This window comes from Schistocerca serialis, chromosome 8 (assembly GCF_023864345.2).
Source record: "Schistocerca serialis cubense isolate TAMUIC-IGC-003099 chromosome 8, iqSchSeri2.2, whole genome shotgun sequence".
Classification (NCBI taxonomy): domain Eukaryota; kingdom Metazoa; phylum Arthropoda; class Insecta; order Orthoptera; family Acrididae; genus Schistocerca; species Schistocerca serialis.
Window position 1 is genome coordinate 224,964,398 of NC_064645.1, and position 22,353 is coordinate 224,986,750.

The 22,353-nt window shown below is 39.8% G+C and overlaps 2 protein-coding genes across 2 annotated transcripts in view; one reads left to right on the top strand and one right to left on the bottom strand.

Moving 5' to 3' along the window:
- The window catches only part of LOC126417185 (RNA-binding protein 7), a 35,844-nt gene extending 19,630 nt beyond the window's left edge, over positions 1–16,214 (bottom strand). Inside the window, exon 1 of the mRNA XM_050085087.1 lies at positions 15,762–16,214. Coding sequence (XP_049941044.1) covers positions 15,762–15,845 — 84 coding nt within the window. The 5' untranslated portion in view covers positions 15,846–16,214. The remainder of the gene's footprint in view (positions 1–15,761) is intronic.
- A 92-nt stretch (positions 16,215–16,306) lies between these two features.
- On the top strand, positions 16,307–17,632 carry LOC126417184 (transcription termination factor 4, mitochondrial). The gene has a single exon (XM_050085086.1). It carries the CDS (start codon positions 16,628–16,630, stop codon positions 17,576–17,578), a length of 951 nt encoding a protein of 316 aa, XP_049941043.1. The 5' UTR covers positions 16,307–16,627; the 3' UTR covers positions 17,579–17,632.
- Positions 17,633–22,353: the final 4,721 nt, after the last annotated feature.

A 22,353-nucleotide genomic window follows, 5' to 3' on the forward strand; every position in this document is an offset into this window, starting at 1 on the left:
ATTATCAAAAGACTTCTCTAAATCTACAAATGCAATAAATACAAGTTTGCCTTTCTTTAGCCTATCCTCTAAGATAAGTCTTTGGGTTAGATTTGCCTCACATGTTTCTAAATGTCTCTGGAACACAAACTAATCTTCCCCGAGGTGACTTCTACCAGCTTTTCCATTCTTTGGTAAATAGTTCATGTTAGCACTTCACAGCCATGACTTACGAAACTGAAGGTTTGATAATATTCACAAATGTAAGCACCTGCCTTCTTTGGAATTGGATTACTACTTTGTTCTCGAAATCTGAGGGTATTTCTCCTGTCTCCTATCTTGCACATCAAGACTATCTCAATAATTCTGAGGGAATGTCGTTTACCCCAGACGCCTTGTTTTGACTTAGATATTTCTGCGCTGTGTTCTACATGCAGTATCGCATCTTTCATCTCATATTCATCTACTTCCTCTCCCCTTTCAGGCAAAATCAAACAATGAAAGGTTCAGGATGGAATAACAGTATCTTATGACAAGGATAGATTGCTACTCACCATATAGAGGAGATGCTGATTCACGAGGGTGGGGGGAGGGGGGGGGGGATGGGAGAATGAGTTGTCCCAGAACATGATGGAAGCAGCAGTCTGGTGGTGGAGGGAGGCTTGGCTTGGGGTGGGAAGGAGAGGAGAATAGCAGGGTAGGGTGGGAGAACTTTTAGTGCAGATTCTGGGGGCATGCAGGGTGGTGACACAATAGGGCTGCTCGATGCAGGTGGGAGGATTTGGGGTAGGGAGACGGAAAGGAGGGAAAGGAGAGATATTGAAGGGGAAAAAAAACTAGTGGGTGCGTTGGTGGAGTGGAAGGCTGTGTTATACTGGAGTGGGAGCAGAGTAGGGTATAGGGAAGTGGAGGACATGGACAAGGGAAGGTTCAGGCCAGGGGGATTTACAGGAACATAGGATATACCGCAGAGAGAATTCCCACCTATGCAATTCAGAAAAGCTGGTGTTTATATGAAGGATCCAAATGGCTCAGGCTGTGAAGCAGTTGTTGAAGTGAAGTACATTGTGTTGGGCAGGATATTCAGCAACAGGGTGGTCCAGCTGCCTCTTGACCACAGTTTGTCGGTGTTTGTGGACTGACAGTGTGTTAGTCATCATGCCCAAGTGGAAAGCAGCACACTGTTGCAGCTTAGTTTGTGGATCACATAACCACTTTCACAGGTAGACCTGCCTCTGATGGGGTAGGAAACGCCTATGACCGGACTGGAGTAGGTGGTGGTGGGAGGATGTATGGGACAGATCTTGCATCTCAATCTACTGTAGGGATACGAGCCGTGAGTCTAGCGGTTGGCAACAGTGTGGTTTTGAACTGGAGGATCTCCACCAGCTGTAAGATTCATTCACCTACAAAACCCTGCCACAGTGACCCCATTGCAGAAATAGAACAGGATCCTCTAACACCTCCTCAAATCCTTAGGCCCATCCCAGAACATCTCCCCTGAGACCCTCTCTCTTCGCACCTCTATAACTTCCCACACTCCTATCTTATACATGCTTCCTGAAGTCCATAAACCCATCCACCCAGGATGGCCCATTGTGGTCAGCAACTGTGCCCTCATAGAAAGAATCTCTGCTCTCATGGAGCAACACCTTCAGCTTATTAACTGTAATCTACACTCCTAAGTAAAATATACCACCCACATCCTCTACCAACTATTCACAGATTTCGTTTCTTTACCACATAGTGCCCTGCTTGTCACTATTCATGTCACTTCCCTCTATACTAACATCCCCAATGCCTATGGCCTTGCTGCTATTGGACACTACACAGATCAGCCAGAACATTATAACCATCGACCCACTATCAATATAAATCTGTCCAGGCAATAGCAGTATCACCTGGCGAGCAATGACTGCTAGTCAGCACATAGTATCAGTGAGTGTGCTGTCTGTGTAGAATGGGGACGGCATGTGATTTAACCGAGTTTGACCAATAACAGAGTGTGATCGCCCGGAGGCTCGGCACAAGCATTTTGGAAACTGCACAACTTGGAATGTGTTCGAGGAGTGCTGTGATGGGTGTCTTCCACACGTGGTGAAACCAGAACCATATCCAGAAGTCGTGGTGTTGGGTGGGGACACCTCATTACAGGTGTTGGATGTCGTAGGTTGGGGAGACTGGTAATGCAAGGTATCATGATGGCCAAGGAGTATCATACAGTGGTTGCAGACCAGGTACACAGCTTTATGATGATCCTGTTTACCAACGGCAGTGGCATTTTTTTTCATCATGTCACAGTGCCAGTAGGTTGATAAAGTTGTTCGAGGAACACAATGGCAAGTTTGAATTGAAGCGCTGTTGCCCAACTCGCCAGATCTTAACACAATTTAACACATTTATCTACATTCCTGCAGAACCTCAAAACCTTCTCCCCCATTCCCTTCATCTGGTCCTCAATCTGAGCCACCTTCCTAGAACCTCCCTCTGTAAGGATGGCTGCATAGGTACCTCTTAAAACCTACCAACCACCAGCAGTACCTCCACTTCGACAGCTGCCACAATCACACTATACACCATAAACTCTCTTCCATACAGCCAGGACACCCGTGGCCATCACATCTGCATTGAGTAGCAGTCCCTCTCAAATATAGAAAGGGTACACTGAGGCCCTCACAGATCAAAATTATCCAGTCAATCTTGTACAAAACCAGATCTCCTGTGCCTTGCCTCTCCCGTCACCTAGCACATAATCACCATCTCACCACAAAGGAGCAATCCCCTCTGACTCAGTACCATCCAGACTGGAGCAAATGAATCGCATTCTCCACAAGCATTTCAACTACTTCTTGCCATGCCCTGAAATGAGGAATATTCTTCCCACCCATCTCACAATAGTATGCCACTGCTCACCAAACCTACACAATATCCTTGTCCATCCTTACTCCAACCCTGCCCCCAACCCCCTTGCCTCAAGGCTCCCATCACCACCACCACCACCACCACCACCACCATCTCACCAACCCCTCACAGGAATCTCCTATCCTATCAAAGGAAGGGCTACCTGTGAAAGTAATCATGTGATGTGAAAACTAAACTGCAACAATTTTGCTGCATACTATGTGAGCTTGACAGCTAATAAGCTGTCTGTCCGCATGAATGGCCACCGTTAAAATGTGGTCAACAGACAGCTGCATCACCCACTTGCTGAACATGCTGCACATCATCGTGTGCTAGACTTCACATTTGTTTCACATGGTGTGCCATCTGGATCTTTCCTACCAACATCAGCTCTTGGGAATTGCACAGGTGGGCACTCTCCTGGCAATATATCCTACATTCCCTTACCCCCTTGGACTTAACATTTGCTAGTCTGTCTTTCACTCACCGGTCCCCTTCCCTGCTCCCACTCTGGCACAACATAGTCTTCCATTCCTCCAACACACCCACTAGTCCTTTTCCCCTTCAATATCTCACCTTGCCCTCCCCCCTCCCTCCCCCAAAACCATCTAACTGCATCTAGCAGCTCTAAACTGTTCTCAGCACATTCTGTACACTCTCATAAGCTGAACTACTCATTCCACCCCCCTCCCCCCCCCCCTCCCTCAACGTCCCATGCCACCTCCTTGCCCCCACCACTGGACGTCTGCTCCCACATGTGCTGTTACAACACAGAGGGGCTGCAGCAACCAAACAGTAGTCATGAGTGCATGAATTGTGCTTGTGTGAATGGGTGTACTTTCTACTTCAGAAGGACTTCTAGCCAAAAGCTAGAATGTATAGCAATCTTTTTGTTGTGCCTGTCTGTGACTCAACGTCTCTTCCATGTGTTGAGTAGCACTCTATCTTTTTCATAATACTGTTTTGTATTCCATATATAATAGAGGGAAACATTCCACATGGGAAACATATATCTAAAAACAAAGATGATGTGACTTACCAAACGAAAGTGCTGGCAGGTCAATAGTCACACAAACAAACACAAACATACACACAAAATTCAAGCTTTCGCAACCAACGGTTGCTTCATCAGGAAAGAGGGAAGGAAAGGGAAAGACGAAAGGATGTGGGTTTTAAGGGAGAGGGTGAGGAGTCATTCCAATCCCGGGAGCGGAAAGACTTACCTTAAGGGGAAAAAAGTACAGGTATACACTCGCGCACACATACCCCATATCCATCCACACATACACAGACACTGGATATGGGTGTGTGTGCGAGTGTATACCTGTACTTTTTTCCCCCTAAGGTAAGTCTTTCCGCTCCAGGGATTGGAATGACTCCTTACCCTCTCCCTTAAAACCCACATCCTTTCGTCTTTCCCTCTCCTTCCCTCTTTCCTGATGAAGCAACAGTTGGTTGCAAAAGCTTCAATTTTGTGTGTCTATCGACCTGCCAGCGCTTTCGTTTGGTAAGTCACATCATCTTTGTTTATATATAATCTGTGTGTGTGTGTGTGTGTGTGTGTGTGTGTGTGTGTGTGTGTGTGTGTGTGTTTTAGGAAGTTGTTTCTGAAAGTATTTGTATCGAGTGTAGCCATGTATGGAAGTGAAACGTGGACGATAAATAGTTTAGACAAGAAGAGAATAGAAGCTTCCGAAATGTGGTGCTACAGAAGAATGCTGAAAATTAGATGGGTAGATCACTTAAGTAATGAGGAGGTATTGAATAGAATTGGGCAGAAGAGGAGTTTGTGGCACAATTTGACTAGAAGAAGGGATCGGTTGGTAGGACGTGTTCTGAGGCATCAAGGGATCACCAATTTAGTACTGGAGGGCGGTGTGGAGGGTAAAAATTGTAGAGGGAGACCAAGAGATGAGCACACTAAGCAGATTCAGATGGATGTAGGGTGCAGTAGGTACTGGGAGATGATGAAGCTTGCACAGGATAGAGTAGCATGGAGAGCTGCATCAAACCAGTCTCAGGACTGAAGACCACAACAACAACAACAACAACAACAACAACAACCCCCCCCCCCCCCCACCCTTGTCTGTTTCTTCTCCTTTGCTTGGCATTGGCTCTTCATCTGAGCTCTTCATATTATTTCCAAAGGTTTCTTTAATTTTTCTATCATCAAATATACCCCAGATATGCATGCTTCTACAGCCTTATATTTCTCCTTTAGACACGCTTGTGTGCCCATTTTGCACTTTCTGCCCAATCTCAATTTTTAAATGTATATGTTTCTTTCAACATGCATCATGGGTTGCATGTTTATATTTTGTCCTTTCATCAATTAAATCTGATATCTCTTGTGTTATCTAAGATTCCCATTAGGCTTTATCTTTTTACCTATTTGATCATCCATTTCCTTCACCATACCATCTCTAAATTGCACCCACTCATGTATTGTATTTCTTTGCCCTGTTTCAGACAATCTTTGCTTAGTGGTCCACTGAAGCTCTCAATAATCTTTAGTGCTTTCAGTTTATTTGGGTCTCATGTCCTTAATTTCTTACATTTTTGCAATTTCTTCAATTTTACTCTGCAGTTCATAACTGAATAATTACTAAAAATGAAGCCTTGAGCAGCTGAAAAAATTCTTTATTTACACAATCAGTTTCAACTGACTAATCATCAACAGGTTCATAAAAGTATTCACAGCGTCATGTAAAGCAAAATATAGAATCATTAATGTCAGCTGATAAAGCCATAAATTAAGACACTGTTATCATATCGTAATATAAATTAGGCCCTACATCATAATCTATAAAGTCTGTGCTAAGCAGTGCACTCACTGATATTATAAATTCAATTGGCATTACTGCTGTGAACAGATTCACACCACTTTTTAGTGAATGAGTGCACATACTACTTGTAGTAAGAGTCAGTTCACAACGTTAACATTGATTGCAGTTACAACGTGAATGCGCAGTTTTTACAAATTGATGAAGTAATTTATATTACAATATAACAGTGTCTAATTCATGGCTTTATCATCTGAGAACTTTCTATTTCGCTTAACATGATGCAGTGAATTCTTCTATCAACCCAATGATCAGTCTACTAAAACTAGTTGCCTCTACAAAGAATTTTATCAGCAGATCAAGGCAGTAACATGACACTTTTCAAATATTTATGAACTGTGAGGCACCATTTCCTGAAATATAAATTATGGACAGTGTCCACAATCTGCCTCTGGAAATGTCTTAAAGCTTAAAATCTGGTTTCAAAATTCCTTCCTTATCATTATATAATCAATCTGATACCTTCCATTGCCTCTCGTCTCGTACCTGTGTACAACCTTCTTTCATGATTCTTTAACCAAGCACTGTTGACGATTAAATAATGCTCCTGGCAAAATTTTTCTAGCTGGCTTCCTCTTAATTTGTTCCCTCAATTCATGTTCTCGTACTACTTTTCTTTCTTTTCCTTTCCCCACTATCAAGTTCCAACCCCCATCATAATTAAATAAATGTAATTTAAACCTTATTTTCTTTATTTTTTTCCTATAGTGTGCTTCAGCCAATTTCCCATGACAGTGTTTGTGTAAAAATCACTTTTTTCTGTTGCTTTGTACAGTACATACATATTGCCTGATGTAATGCCCAATTATACACTGTATTATTTAGTCTGGTCAAGCAGTAAACCGAGGACAACGAAGGTTTGGATTGTGTTGTATTCCACACATCTCCCACCCCCTTTCCCCCACAGTTGTGGTGACAAAGTTTTATTCATGTTTGTTAGGTGGGAAGGATTGGTTTGAGTTTGGCAACACGAAATGTGTTGTGACAATCTTTTTTCAATTACATCATGCTTTCCACAGTTGCATTTACATCCCTCATGAAAAATCCTACTGATTTTTCAAGTTTCTGCCATATTTGTAAGAGTTAATAACAAAAATAACTGCCCTCATCCACTCCTTTCCTGCCATCTGACTAGGTAATCTCATGAGTTTGTGTGTTGTTAGTGGCTTATATCATAGTGTTGAGGCTCATATCTCTGACATGATACTGTTTTCTTTGGTCTATTGGCACAGTGTGACGCTGTTTACTAATCCCATTCATGCGTAAGCCTACAAGTATCAATAATTTTAACTAAAAAAAATTTGTTTTACAATAACTATGCATTTCATGATGTTTGGTTGCCAAGCACAGAAGCAGCTATATACAACTAAATAAGCAATCACAAAAGAAACTTAATTAAATTATAGTAACAACAATTTTTAACATTTTACAATAAATTTTCCAACATCCACCATAAGGTTCACTGCATTTGAGTTCTGTTAGCAGTAATAAAAATGCTTGATACTGACTAAAGTCCAATGAAAAGTACTTGATAGTTGACATCTGTCACTTGCCACAACAGTGTTGTGATACGGGCTGTTAGCTACTGCTCGGTTATAGGTGACAGACACAACAAATGTGTAACGCAGAGCAATGCTGGAAGGGGCAACCAGAGGTATTTTGGAAACGTGATATGCTCTGTCGACAGCCGATTTTAAGTGACCAATGACTAAACTGTAGCAAATGACATGTTTTGTAGCCCTGAATTGAAAACACATGTCCTAAGCTGACCACAACCTCTTGATGGACAATGTAACTGATAAAATGGTAGTCAATAATCTGCGACAAAACTAAAATCATGATTGCTTTGTCCATGGCAATTAAAGCTAACCTCTATGAGCAAACTCAAGACATGAAAAATTCAACTTCAGCACAAAAAGCAAACTAATTTCTAACTATCACTGGTTACCTGGAACTATACTCTACATGAGCTGCCATGTTATCAACTGTTGAGCAGTCCTTGATTGCACTTGGCTGCAGATACCAAAGGAAAAAGGAATGATAGGAAGAAAAATAAAAGCAAATAAGAAAGATAATGTGATAATGAAAATGACGTAGTAAAATATAAGAAATAAAAAAATTACATTTACACCAATTAACTGAATACAAATAATAATCAAACTCTTGATTAGATAAAAAAAAAAAAAGAAACTGCTAAGTTTGGCGAGATTTGAACTATGACCTTCTACACGCGATGTTTATACGCTAACCATTGCGCTACATCACAACTCTGAATTAAATAGTTATATTTACAGAATGAGATTTTCACTCTGCAGCGGAGTGTGCGCTGATATGAAACTTCCTGGCAGATTAAAACTGTGTGCCCGACCGAGACTCGAACTCGGGACCTTTGCCTTTCGCGGGCAAGTGCTCTACCAACTGAGCTACCGAAGCACGACTCACGTCCGGTACCCACAGCTTTACTTCTGCCAGTACCTCGTCTCCTACCTTCCAAACTTTACAGAAGCTCTTCTGCGAAACATGCAGAACTAGCACTCCTGAAAGAAAGGATATTGCGGAGACATGGCTTAGCCACAGCCTGGGGGATGTTTCCAGAATGAGATTTTCACTCTGCAGCGGAGTGTGCGCTGATATGAAACTTCCTGGCAGATTAAAACTGTGTGCCCGACCGAGACTCGAACTCGGGACCTTTGCCTTTCGCGGGCAAGTGCTCTACCAACTGAGCTACCGAAGCACGACTCATGTCCGGTACCCACAGCTTTACTTCTGCCAGTACCTCGTCTCCTACCTTCCAAACTTTACAGAAGCTCTCCTGCGAAACATGCAGAACTAGCACTCCTGAAAGAAAGGATATTGCGGAGACATGGCTTAGCCACAGCCTGGGGGATGTTTCCAGAATGAGATTTTCACTCTGCAGCGGAGTGTGCGCTGATATGAAACTTCCTGGCAGATTAAAACTGTGTGCCCGACCGAGACTCGAACTCGGGACCTTTGCCTTTCGCGGGCAAGTGCTCTACCAACTGAGCTACCGAAGCACGACTCACGTCCGGTACCCACAGCTTTACTTCTGCCAGTACCTCGTCTCCTACCTTCCAAACTTTACAGAAGCTCTCCTGCGAAACATGCAGAACTAGCACTCCTGAAAGAAAGGATATTGCGGAGACATGGCTTAGCCACAGCCTGGGGGATGTTTCCAGAATGAGATTTTCACTCTGGAGAGCTTCTGTAAAGTTTGGAAGGTAGGAGACGAGGTACTGGCAGAAGTAAAGCTGTGGGTACCGGACGTGAGTCGTGCTTCGGTAGCTCAGTTGGTAGAGCACTTGCCCGCGAAAGGCAAAGGTCCCGAGTTCGAGTCTCGGTCGGGCACACAGTTTTAATCTGCCAGGAAGTTTCAGTTATATTTACATTTATAACTATCACAAAGATGAACTGCAGCCTTCAAAAATTTGGCTTCATTCAAAGTCATGTGAAGCTTATCTAATGTAAGCTGATCTCTGTGATTATGACAATTGTATGTGTGACGGTGAATCGCATCTTGTGCAGAAGTATCCAGCAGTGTTCGGTTAGTGCTGTTTATGGAATGTGTGTATTTTATTAGAATCTATTTTGTGTGTGTGTGTGTGTGTGTGTGTGTGTGTGTGTGTGTGTGTGTGTGTGTGGTGATACACAAAATAAAAGTGCCAGACCCAAGATTTAGGATCCAAACAAATCAAGAAAGAAAGCTGGACAAGAAACTGGTAGTGAACTGACCTAGTGTTGTGGCAGTTTGGCAACGGTGAATGGTTTGGGCAACACTGATTTTGAAGTGCTAACTATCATGTAACGTTAAACGGACTATAGTCATTTTTTCATTAAAGTAATATTTTTTTATATGAGACACTAATTAATTTAATATATGAACATTTACATAACAGACAAGTCCTAACAATCCAACACACAAAAATCTGATGGATTCACAAATCCCAGTTGCCTATGAATGTGACTGCCATGGCTGAGCCGTCATTTGAGGATTCAATGTTACACCTCATGACCAAGCGTCAAGGGCTGCCACAAAGACAGAATATGTGTAGAGACTGGTGGATTAAGGAAAAATTTTGATATGGAAGAATGTTCAATAAGAGTTGTCAGGTTTGACCAGTGCCATCTTCCAACCTAACCTAGATCTTGGGCAAAGCTACATATCAGTATGTTACAACAATCAGGGTTTTTTAGTATCACATTCGTTGGCTTTGCCAACTCACCATCAAACTGTCACCATCCAACTTAATCTTATCTCAGGCTGAGCTACAGGGCAATCTGTTGCCACAACCAGTTTCCTTTATTTATTCATTTTTGTGCTTTCAAATTCAAATATCTTCACCAACTAACAATAAAACTGTGAATATATGCACCAAAGGTGACGTGACAGCAGCCATTAACTTTATGTCAGTGGGCAAAGATGATTATTGATAATGAACATTCCTCTTGATCCACACACTTAAAGAGTAGGAGCTCACAATGAAGATCATTTATGTATGATGTATGATTCAACTATGAAACAGCCCACGTAACTAATTATGGATAACACTACGCTGCATACGAAAATGCAACCAAAGAATTTGTGACATTTTTCCAAATGTGCCAGTTTTGGTTGTTGGGTGAAATTAGTTTCATTAATGGAATTCACCACCAATTACATACATACAGTATTGGCTCAATGGATTGATTCACAAAAACATTATAGCCACTTACTTCAAACACTGATCAAAAATTATATAGAAATGAAAATTTAAAACTTGTAAATATGAAGCCCTTTTCACAAATGTCTTCCTAGTACATGGCTACCTTTCTTCCTAAAAGGCACGATAAGTATTCATATCCTAAAACCAACTACACAGTTTATAAAAAGAAACTCTAGAGTTTAAAATTGAGCTGTACAAGCAGAAGTGTTAAAGAAGACATCATAAAACATTGCCTGTTACCAGAATGAATCTTTCACTCTGCAGTGGAGAGTGTCCTTGAAACTTCGTTGCATGTTAAAGCCAGTGCGCTGGACTGAGACTCTAACACAGAACCTAATTTTTTGTATGCAATGCTCTTACTGACTAACCTATCCAGAAATCTGCTTCTGCTATTATCCTTCTTCTACTTCCCTAAGTTCACAGAAGCTTTCTTGATTAAATTGCTGACCTAACACTCCCCCCCCCCCCCAAAAAAAAGGGTATTGGAGAGAAACAGATTAGCCAAGCATAGTCTGTGATATAGGATGTTCATGAATCTGATGAGCACCAGAGTGACAATAAAGATGTGGCAGCCATAAGTTCCCAACAGTGATCATCTTCCGGCTAGGATTACTGGGATGTCACAGCTGGACCCACTGCAGTTTATTTTTAGCCTCCCATCTTCCTGATGACACACAGTCAAATTGATTGATGAAGTAAATGAATATGTGGGGGGTAGTAAACTTTCGGGTGCTGTAGCTCTTCTTACTTCTATGCTTACTAATAAAAACTGGAGAGGAATTCACATTATGCAAGAAACCATTTTCTAGTTTTATTTTTACCCAGGCACATTTCAGCACATCCTGTGCCATTTTCAGTGGGATTTTTGTTTATTTTCTTTCTGAAAACTTATTGTTGCATATTAACATCTCGTGTAGTTTACATGAATATTTGGCTTAGAAGTATTTACATTTCATAATCGCTCCATCTGAAAATGTAAATACTTTAGAGACAAAAGTTTATATAACCGACACAACAGATTAATATGTAACAATAATTCTCCAGAAAGAAAATAAACAAAAATTGTGTGGAAGATAGTACATAAAGTGCTGAAATATGCATGGGTGAAAACAAAACTATAAAAGTTACAATTCTGCTCCGGTTCTTGAGGAGAAGGTTTAAGTGCCTAATTGGAAACGAATTTTTACCTCCGCACATTACAGCTCTTTCCTTGCTTGTGTGGGAATTGCGTTCAATGTGTATCTGATGAATGTAGGTATCTGTAATAATGGAGGAAATACAGAAGCGTCCGATCCTGCCCGTCTGCTTTGACCCAAGACGTCACAAATATGGCGGAAACGACCATAAACCGCGATTCCAATATGGCACATATAAAGTCGTTACTTACACATTATGAGGACGAAAATACATCGAAAAACAAACACACACACGTTCCACAAAAAGCCTAATGACACTAACGGGACAAGTGCGGGAAATAGGGGGTTTTTGGGTGGGGACAAACCAAATATAAACAAATTTAGACACCCACCCCCATACAAAACCACGCAAAACGACGAAAAAAACCGACATCACAAACTCCCCAAACACCACTAAACACAATATCATCTGGAATCGAACACTTCCCTTGACCTATATAGCTCAACAGCAGCTCCCGATCCTATAAATTGGGATTGAACACTTCCCTTGACCTATATAGCTCAAAAACATCTCCCGATACCAATACCAATAGCCACACATTGGGATCGAACACTTCCCTTGACCTGTTATCCCTACATCTCCACATACAGCCGTCCCTGGTCAGAGATGCCTGATTTCTTCACAACATACTGAACACTTCACGACTTCATCCAAAAATCCGAATAGTTGAAGAAATTTTTTTTAGAGACAACACACTGTCCCCCATCATAGCCGACAACCGAAAACTGTTGATCCTGTCAGTCATATCCATACCTACCAAAGACATAAAGAAAGCAATTTACCAAAATTCACACACGACGCCACACTCGCAAACTAAACCAAAAACATCACCTAACACACCACCAGAGAGCACCACCGATTGCATCAAAGCGACACCTACAGACACGCCACTCTCACAAACTAAATTCTGCGCCGTCGTGACGTCACACACCACAACAGCCTTACGTCACGGGTCAAAGCCGACGGATGGGATTGGACGCTTCGGTCGACCCATAATGGACGTATGCACAGTGTAGTGTCATATTTGTGATGTAACATGACAGAAGACAGATGGTGAAATCCAACGACAGCATATAGCCTACTCCTCGTGAACAGCACCAAGGAGCTGCCAAGTTTAACATTATCATCCAAAGAACACATCATCCTTGATGGCGTCAAGATGTTTTTGAATTTAATACACGGCACTGATGTTAACTCTGATAACTAGGTACTTCACCTCTTCTTGCTAGCCAAATACATGTAGTGAAAATTTCTTCCAACCTCAGGATTTGAACCACTACATCGAAGTCAAGCTGCATTGCACAGGTACAAATTGAGTGACCTGAGCTGCAGAGGTAGGTTTATTTACCTTAGAGAATAGCACATCAACCAAATGAAAGGGGTTGTTACATCATCAATTACAGGGCAAGGGGAAAGACAACAGATAGACTACAGTTGAGTCAGTGTAAGAAAATCCCTGACAGCTGCAGTGGGCTGCATGCAGCAGCTCCACATGTCTACCTCAAACAAACCATGAAAAGTAATTTGTAAATATGTCTATTACAATGCCTCAGTGTTGCTGCAGCTGTTTAGAAAATTTTCGCCTATAGATGCTACTGCTATGCAGCTCCAAACTGGCGATACCACTGCAAACTGACAGCGACTTTCTACACTCACTTGACTACAGAAAACTTACTTGAAATATCGGGGTGCACATATCCATATAGAAGTTTTATGAAGTGATTGATGATATGGGAAATAAAACTATGAAAATCATAATGAATGAAATTTTCACTCTGCAGCGGAGTGCATGCTGGTATGATACTTCCTGGCAGATTAAAACTGTGTGCCAGACCGAGACTTGAACTTGGGACATTGGCCTTTCGCGGGCAAGTGCTCTACCAACTGAAATACCCCAGCATGACTCATGACCTGTCCTCACAGCTTCACTTCTGCCAGTGCCTCATCTCCTACCTTCCAACTTCACAGAAACTCTCGTATGAAACTTACAGTACTAGCACTCCTGGAAGAAAGGATACTGTGGAGACATGGCTTTGGGGGATGTTTCTGGAATCAAATTTTCACTCTGCAGTGTAGTGTGCACTGGTATGAAACTTCGTGGCAAATTAATCTGCAGTTTTAATCTGATAGGAAGTGATATTGGGTCGTGGGTCATGCTTGGGTAGCTCAGTTGGTAGAGCACTTGCCCACGAAAGGCAAAGGTCCTGAGTTCGAATTCTTGGTCCGGCACAAACAGTTTTAATCTGACAGGATGTGAAAATCATGGTGTATTTTCATTGATTAACACCAAGACTAGCGTAATCACAATAATATTCTATGGCAATTCAACATCATTATAAAATATTATTCCAATAACACGTGTATGATAATATAACGTGTTTAGTGTATGTGCACCAGCCTACAGCAAACTAAATAACCACACACACCAGCAACAGATTCTCAGTACATCAACCAACCTTATGAGATTTGAACAACTGGTATAAACTTGAAAATCAGTATTGTATTTATAAAGATACTATAAGAATAAAAATAACTTCTCCTAATAAAAACTCGAAGTTGCTCTGACACTTGGAGGAGGAATTACACTGGAAAAAACGGAAATACGGAAGCGTCCGATCCCACCCGTCTGCTTTGACCCCATGACGTCACAAATATGGCGGAAACAAAAACAAACACACACACTTTCCACAAGAAGCCTAATGACACTAACGGGACAAGCGCGGGAAATGGGGTGTTTTGGGTGGGGGGAAAACTAAATATAAACAAATTTAGACGCCTTGCGTAGCTACAACTTGTAAGTGAAGACAGCCATGCATGAATATCCACCCACCTCCCCAGGGGTCGTAACCCCTGCAACCCATAGAAGATAAAGATGCTTTAGTAGCTGATTAGTGTTTTTTGCCTTTAAAAAAAAAATCTCACGGGATAGAACGAACAGATCAGAAAGATAAATATAATAAACTAAAACAGAAATTCGAGGAAACAGATGATTAAAATAAGTAATAAGTGTTTTTAAATTAAAAAAAAAAAATCTCACAAGATAGAACGAACAGACAAGAAAAGTAAATAAAATAAAATAAAACAGAACTGGAGACAGCCACACTCAAACCAAACTCCGTGCCGCCTTGAGGTCACACACAACACCCTTACGTCACGGGTCAAAGCCGACGCGTGGGATCGGACGCTTCTGTCGACCCGAAAAAACATGCATAATCTTCAACAAATTCGATACACCGATAGACACTAAAAACAGTTCATGCTTGACAACTCTTGACTTCTTACAAAGATTTTGAGTGTATAACAGCTAGATACAGAAATAATACAATAATGTGAAAGATTTCCATTACACTATCTAGCTTGAACTGTGATGTTCATCTAATGAAAAATGTATCTCCTCTGTATCCCACTCTTCAAAATGATGATTGTTTCTGAACACAGTCGGATAGTGCTATTGATATAGCTAAACTGGAAAAGAAAAAAAAACTGTATAAAATATGGCAAGCGGACTTCATTTTCCGGTAAAAAATTTTGGTTTCACTGCAGTTTCACCTATTTATTACTAATAACTGTGCCAAGCCATTACGTAGACTTACTGTACTTCAAGCACAATCATTTATTAAATACTTCACAAATACAATACTATTTTGTTGATAACTTTCTTTTAAAACATAGTGTTTGCAAGTGTTATTATTCTGTTTCATAAAAGAAACATAAAAAAATGATGTTCAGTTTAGCAAAACAAACAAAAAAGGAATATCATGAATACCGTGAAAGAGAATCATCAGATATGAGTAGAGAAATCAAATCTGCTGCAGCATTAAAAACTATCAGTTCCTGCATATGGCTTCCTCAGGCACTTCTTTATATAGTTGCATCATCATATAACGGTAATGTTTCAATAGGTTTGTCGTACTTTTCTTCACTACAAAAATTTTCTCACTCAGATGACCCAGTGTGATAATCATAGTTGAGTAAAACAGAAAGGCTTGCGTATTTAAATGAAACGAGCAGAAACCAAAACCAAGCAGATACTGCGTTGACATCATATTACATGATACGTCATTTCAAAAATATACATATATCTGAATATTACCCACTCTAACCCACAATCTTTACTTACCTGAAGAAACAATTCAAATAATATTTCTTCCGTTACTTTTTCTGATATATTACCACAAAACACTGTTCTTTGATCTTCACTCATTATGTGACAGAGAGGTTATATTTCATCAACTTCACCGTGTACAAAGTGCTAACAGTTGACTACACAGAACAGCTTCTTCTATTGCGTGTCAATATTAACAACAATATTTTGACATCAGCCAAAGCGTTCGGGCAGAGAAGGGCAGTGAAATATAGTCTGTTTATACAACCATATTCCGACATGAACAACAGACTACAGTACAGACACACATTACAATTCAAAGCTCAAACAATGTATAGTCTTTGACAAACCGTATATTGGTTGGTGGAGGCAACGCTTTGTACTTTCATTAATGACCACTACAGCTAAATTTAATAATTTTGTCTGAAACAATGTTTGGATGTTTGGTTTGAAAGCATACTTTCTATTGTAACGCGTATTTTAAAATCTTCATGTATCTTTGTTTCTGGCGAAGCGAAGTTCGATATATGTCGAATGAGTATTGCAAAGGTGTATAATGTATATTATATAGGTCGTTGTTGTTTTGGAGACGGAACGCGTGTTTATATTTTGTAGTCACGGAAGTGAATGACTGTGTTGTGTTTGAATTGTTACAATTGTAGACACATTGGCGTGAAGCTTGTCAGAGACTTTGGAATGTGATTCGTATTCAATTTTGGACGATAGTTCTATGTGCTTTGAGCTACACTAGTAAGTTAAGTAACTGGTTAGTGGTTGGTTACTAACTGGCTAACTGCTGTTGAGCAGGATGATGAAGTGTATGCTTATGTAAATGTGCACCGTTTTTACAGAAGTGTATTCCAGCTGTAAAACTAACGACAATGCAACCGGTGAGTCATATTGTGGCCGTGCGAATTGTGCCCCTCTGCTGGAACTCGTGTAGACATACCTTCTGCTATAATATATGGGGCTTAAAAGCGCATAACCAAGCTGAATCGCAGCGACCGGCGGATATTATCCATAACTCTTCATCAAAATTTTTACATACAGCGAGTGCTGAGGACAAGATCAGTTTGTCAGATGACAGCAAATCAACACTTCGGAAACTTGTTGAGGACGTTGGTATCGATGAAGAAACATTTAATAAAGCCTTTCGTAAGGAACCGAGATTGCTTGATGTACACCACTCAATATGGGAAAATAGTTTGAAGGCATTACGAGTTTGTGGTTTTTCTGGAAAGGAGTGCCTAAGCATGTTCATAGCATCACCTTCGTTATTGAAAACTAAGCCCGATGCTCTATTATCGGGCGTGAAAAACTGGCAAAGCACTGTCCTTGGCGAACAGAAGCTGATTTCATTGCTCACGTTATGTCCGCAGCTGTTATTCGTCGAACGCCACGAAATTTATAGAAGATTTCCTGTTTTGAAAACACTGTCATCACAGGACAATGTTGTAGAACTCCTGAGACGTTATCCAGACTACATGTTCGTAGACTGGAATGACTTCTTGGCTAAAGTGAATTATGTGGAAGAAGAGATGAAAATAAACAGAATTCAAATATCCAAGTGTGATCTATTGAGTTGTTCACTACTTGAATTAAGGACTAGACACATGTTCTTAGAACGTACTGGTAACTACATTCCTCCAAATCCTAAAACGGCAGAACATTTGCCAAACAAAAATCCGAGTTTGAGGCAAATAATAGATAGTGATGATATACATTTTGCAACAAAACTTGCAGGAGTGACGGTAGAAGAATTTGAGGTTTTCCGGGAACTATATAAAGAAGAACTTAATCAAACTGTTTATGATTACTCTGATTCCGACTGAATTTGCCTGTGGTTGTGACAAAATCGCTAATAAACAAATATTTTATGCTCCCTACTTTTTTATTCTCATGTGTTTGTTGAGTGTGTTAACTATGTGAAATATTCTTTTTAATTACATTCAGATCCCTCCCAAAGTTGTTTGAAGATACAAGTTTTCCATTGTTTTATTTATATTTAAATGAAATACTGACATTTATTTACAGTTGTGTGCAAATGGGACTTTCGCTTATTTGTTGGAGACATTGATAGTAGTTTTAGGAAAGGGATAAAGCATAGTGGTACATTTTGATCTGCTTGTGGCTGTTTCAGCGAAAGGGATGGTGACATAATTTTAACTCACATTTGTGACAGAGATTTTTATAAAATTACACATACATTTTATAGTTCCTTGGGTGAAAAAACAAAGAGAAAATAAGTCAGATCATAATTATTAAATTGTCATTACTTCATCCCCCCCCCCTCCCCCCAATTCATTAAGTATTTTCATATTTCACTATCACCATCTTCAAGCACAGTCTATGGAACTCTATACTCGTAGTTGCTTTAATTAAAATATCTACCACTTGTTCCTTGGAGCTAATGTATAGAACATTCAGACGTACTTTGTTATATGGCTTACATATGAAACTGTATTTAATATCCACATGTCGTAGTCATCTATGTTCCATTTCTGTGATATACATATGCTTTACTGATCTTCATAAATAGTTGGTGTTTTCACAAGTATTTTAAATTCTTCAAGAATATCCTTCAGGTGTGGAGTGTCTGTTGTAGCTATTGTCAAAGGTGTATGTTCTGCTTTTGTTAATAGTGAAACACATGTCTGTCTCCTTGTTGCCCAACAAACAGTATTTCCAAAATCCTCTTATGGATTTTTTTGTCTTCTACGCTTCCTCAGTCAGAATCAGTTTAGCAGAAAAGAACATTTGAATTTCCCTTTTTGTAACACAGATCAACATAAGGGTACCATTAACACATTGAAAAAATTCATTTCAAATCTTACCAGTAGAATTCAGTTGATTTATTTTGATGGCTACTAAAATAGTTAATTGATGTACTTATGTTTAGTGTTGTAACTGTCATTACGTTTTTTTTTTCTTCAACCAGGTTACCACAAAATTCTTCACTGGGGGTTGCCTTCAGTGTTTTACAGGATTTACAGTTTTCCATGTTGAATCTTTTCAATAACTTTTCAGGATAACACATTGCCTAAGAAACATTTTCCGATTGGTCCTCTGTGTACTTATTCCAAGAAATAATTTTTCTCCAAGTTCTCGCATTTGAAATTTTATTTTTAACATCATCTTTATATTGGTGATTTTGCTTTTGTGATTCCCAGCAATTAGATTGTCATCTACGTATAGCAGCAAATAATTATTATAAATCATCAGTGCTTTGAACATAGACACATCTATTGCTTCAAATTGTCAAAACCCGATTTCCTTTATAAAATTATCAAACATAGAGTTCCAACCTCTTGAGGAACGTTTGTATAAATTTCTTGAGTAGTTCTGCACGCAGGAATGCATTTTGTACATCCATTTCTTCTGTCAACAAATCGTGTTTATTCACCCTATTAAGAAAAGTCTTCAATGTTGTGATTGGAGCAACTGGAGCGGATCTCATATCGTGATACCTAAACATAACATTTAGTAACTAAATGTGCCTTATATCTTTCAGTATTTCTAGATGCAGCTCATTTTACTTTATGTGCAGGAAGTGGTGCATAAGACCAGATTCCATAAGATAGCAGTGTGTCTAATTGTACCTTTACTGCTTTTGTTCATTCCTCTTCTTCACCCTGACCCTTCACATCTGTAAAATTCTGAGGTGAGTTTTCACAAATGCTTCTGCAGTCAAGGGTAATGGTGCATAATTCTCCAAATATCTAGATTTTATTGTTATTCCATCACTTTACTGCAGAGGTTCTGCTTCCCACATTTCATATCAAATCATAGGCTCTGAGTTGTCGTAAACAGTTTGTTCAGTTTCCTCAAAGTTCATTTCATTCTGATGTCCTTGATCTTCTGCTGTGTTTTGTGTTGTAATGTCCATTTGAACAGTCTCCCTTAAGATCCAATCATAACTACTTCAGCCTTCAAATAAAAACTTATCTTCTTCAAAAATTACATCTCTTCAAAATACAGTCTTTTGTGGTTTGGGGCACCATAATGTGTAACCATTGGGACAATATCCAGTCATGAAACATTTTAAAGACATGGTGTCAAACATACATGTCACTACTCTGTAAGTCTTTCTTCACACAGGATGGTTGCAGGATCTCTGGCTTTTCATTATAAAATTTCAAATCGAAACACCTTCAAAATCTAAATTTCAAGTTTTATTTTATTTCTGCTTCCAGTTTCAGCATTACACTATGTCATCTTCAGGCCCTTTGACTGACACACGGGAAGAATCCCACCTCCTGTGCAGTTGATATGGTGGCCAGCATACAGTTGTTGGTATCCATAGGTTTATTTTTTAAAGAAGTGATCCCTTCAATCGTCACTCGCAGATTGCTACACCTGAAGATGGTGTAGTGTATCGCTGAAACTGGTAGCAAAAATAATATAAAACTTGAAATTTAGAGTTTTTTTGAGACATTTTTTGCTTTGAAATGTGCATGCATGCGACACGCCCATAAACACATGTTTCTTCAAATTTAGCTTCCTCTCATACTATAGGGTTGCAGGAATTTGTCCATCAAAAGCTGAAGTAGGACTGCTTCTGGCCAAAATTGTTTTCCAGGCTTGCATCCAGAATCATACAATGAAAATTTTTAGTGATAGTATGATGCAGACATTCTGGAACTGCATTTTGCTGAGCTTTATAGCTTTTCATAAAATTGAACTGCACCCCCTTTTCTTCAAAGAATTTCATTTGAAATGTGTGCACGACACTTGACACATATAAATCAGCTAATGTTCATGTTAAAATGAGCAGTAGCCATTACATGGTATACTTTAAAACAACAAAACACTTAAGTCTTTGATCATATACTTCAAAATAATGAAACAATTCAGTGTTTGATTGGAGAATATAAGCTGTTGTAAAGTGAGTATATGCTTCAGTGAAAGCCACTATATATTACTTTCAATCAAAAGAAACATGTTATGGGACCAAGCACATCACTATACCTGTATATCGGTTCAAGTGGTTGTTTGGCTTGAAAATGAGACTGAATATGTGGTAATCATGTTTGTTTCCCCTCTATGCAGATCAAACATTTATTTACAAGTTCAGAAAATGTTGCTTTGTCCAGTCCTTCTGCTACATAATGAAGCGTCTTCATATATTTGAGGTTCGAATATCCTGAGAGTTTATGCCCCAAGTGTACATCGCTGCCTCAAACACGATCACTACACATGGAATTATAGGGGTGGTGAGCAGCAAACTAGTATAAATTACTCTTGTTGTGACTTACTTTAGTCTGGACTACTTTAGCAGGTTACCCCATAGTAATACATTGTTGAAGAGCACAACTTCTGTTTACTTGTTGAATTGTAACTAAAGTAGTAACACCTTGTTACTAAAGATGAAGCCATTTCTGCATCATGGTGGCACGTCCATTTTGTTTAAAAATATTTATTGCCAGCAGACATTATTGCACATTTTGAAAATAATGTTGTGTTAACATAATTTCTGCTGGAAAGTATTATTAAAAATCAAAGAAGCTAAATGCTGTGGATGACTTGTTCAGTCCTTAACCCTGCCATCTACAGCTGACACTGTCTATTATTGGTGAAATACATATTGTGTCTGCTTTGCAGCTGTATATATACATGATGTAAGAGAAATTCATATATAAGTCGCAATAGGGCATTTAAATAAATCCAGTGGTGACAAGTGAAAATTAGTGCTAGACCAGGACTTAAAACTGGATTTCCTGCTTAACCCGAGTGGTCGTTTTAACTGCTTCAGTTATGTGGGCATGCTTTCTGTCCAGCCCAGATTCTCAACTTGTCATACACTACACGAAGAGCGTCCACTGTCCGTTGTCCTCATCACTTGCAGCTTCACCTAATTCGCACAAGAGTTTGTGTATCCACACTGAAGGTATTACTATTTGCTGTCAAGATGAGGACATGTGAAAGGACACAATTTTTTGAGTCAAGGGTCATATATATATACATGACATAAGAGAAATTCAGACCACACCTGCAATTGGGCATGAAATAAATTCTGATAGAAAAGAAATTCTTGCAGTTTCTGTATAGTTCAGCTTATACTCCAGAAGGACAAAGTACAGGTAATCTGTACACAGTCTGTAACCTCTATGACACTCTGGACCCTGCTAATTCAATAGAAATCCTGGTTTTTCCTTGATATATTTTCTTTGTTCTGTGGCATGAAAACATGCAGTGGCTTTAAGGCAATTAGAGAACCAGCATTTGAAGCTGACTGCTGAACGATTCTACTGCTGCCGACATACATTGCGTGTACGGAGCATGAAGGTTAGATGCGAGAAATTAGGGTTCGTGTGGAGGCGCACAGACAGTTGTTTTTCCCTCGTTCTATTTGCAAGTTGGACAGGAGGGGAAATGACAAGTAGTGGTACAGGGTACTTTCCACCATGCACCATACAATTTCTTGGGAGTGTCGATGTAGATGAAACTGTTTATCAGACTGTTTCAAAGCTTTTTCAGCAATAGTATGATAGATTGTGATGACGTGCCTTACTACGATTTGATAAGAACCATTGTGAAAGATTCGCAGTCCACAAAGAAGTTGCAATCTAGGAGACAAAGCACTGTTCTTGTCAGAATGATGCAGTAA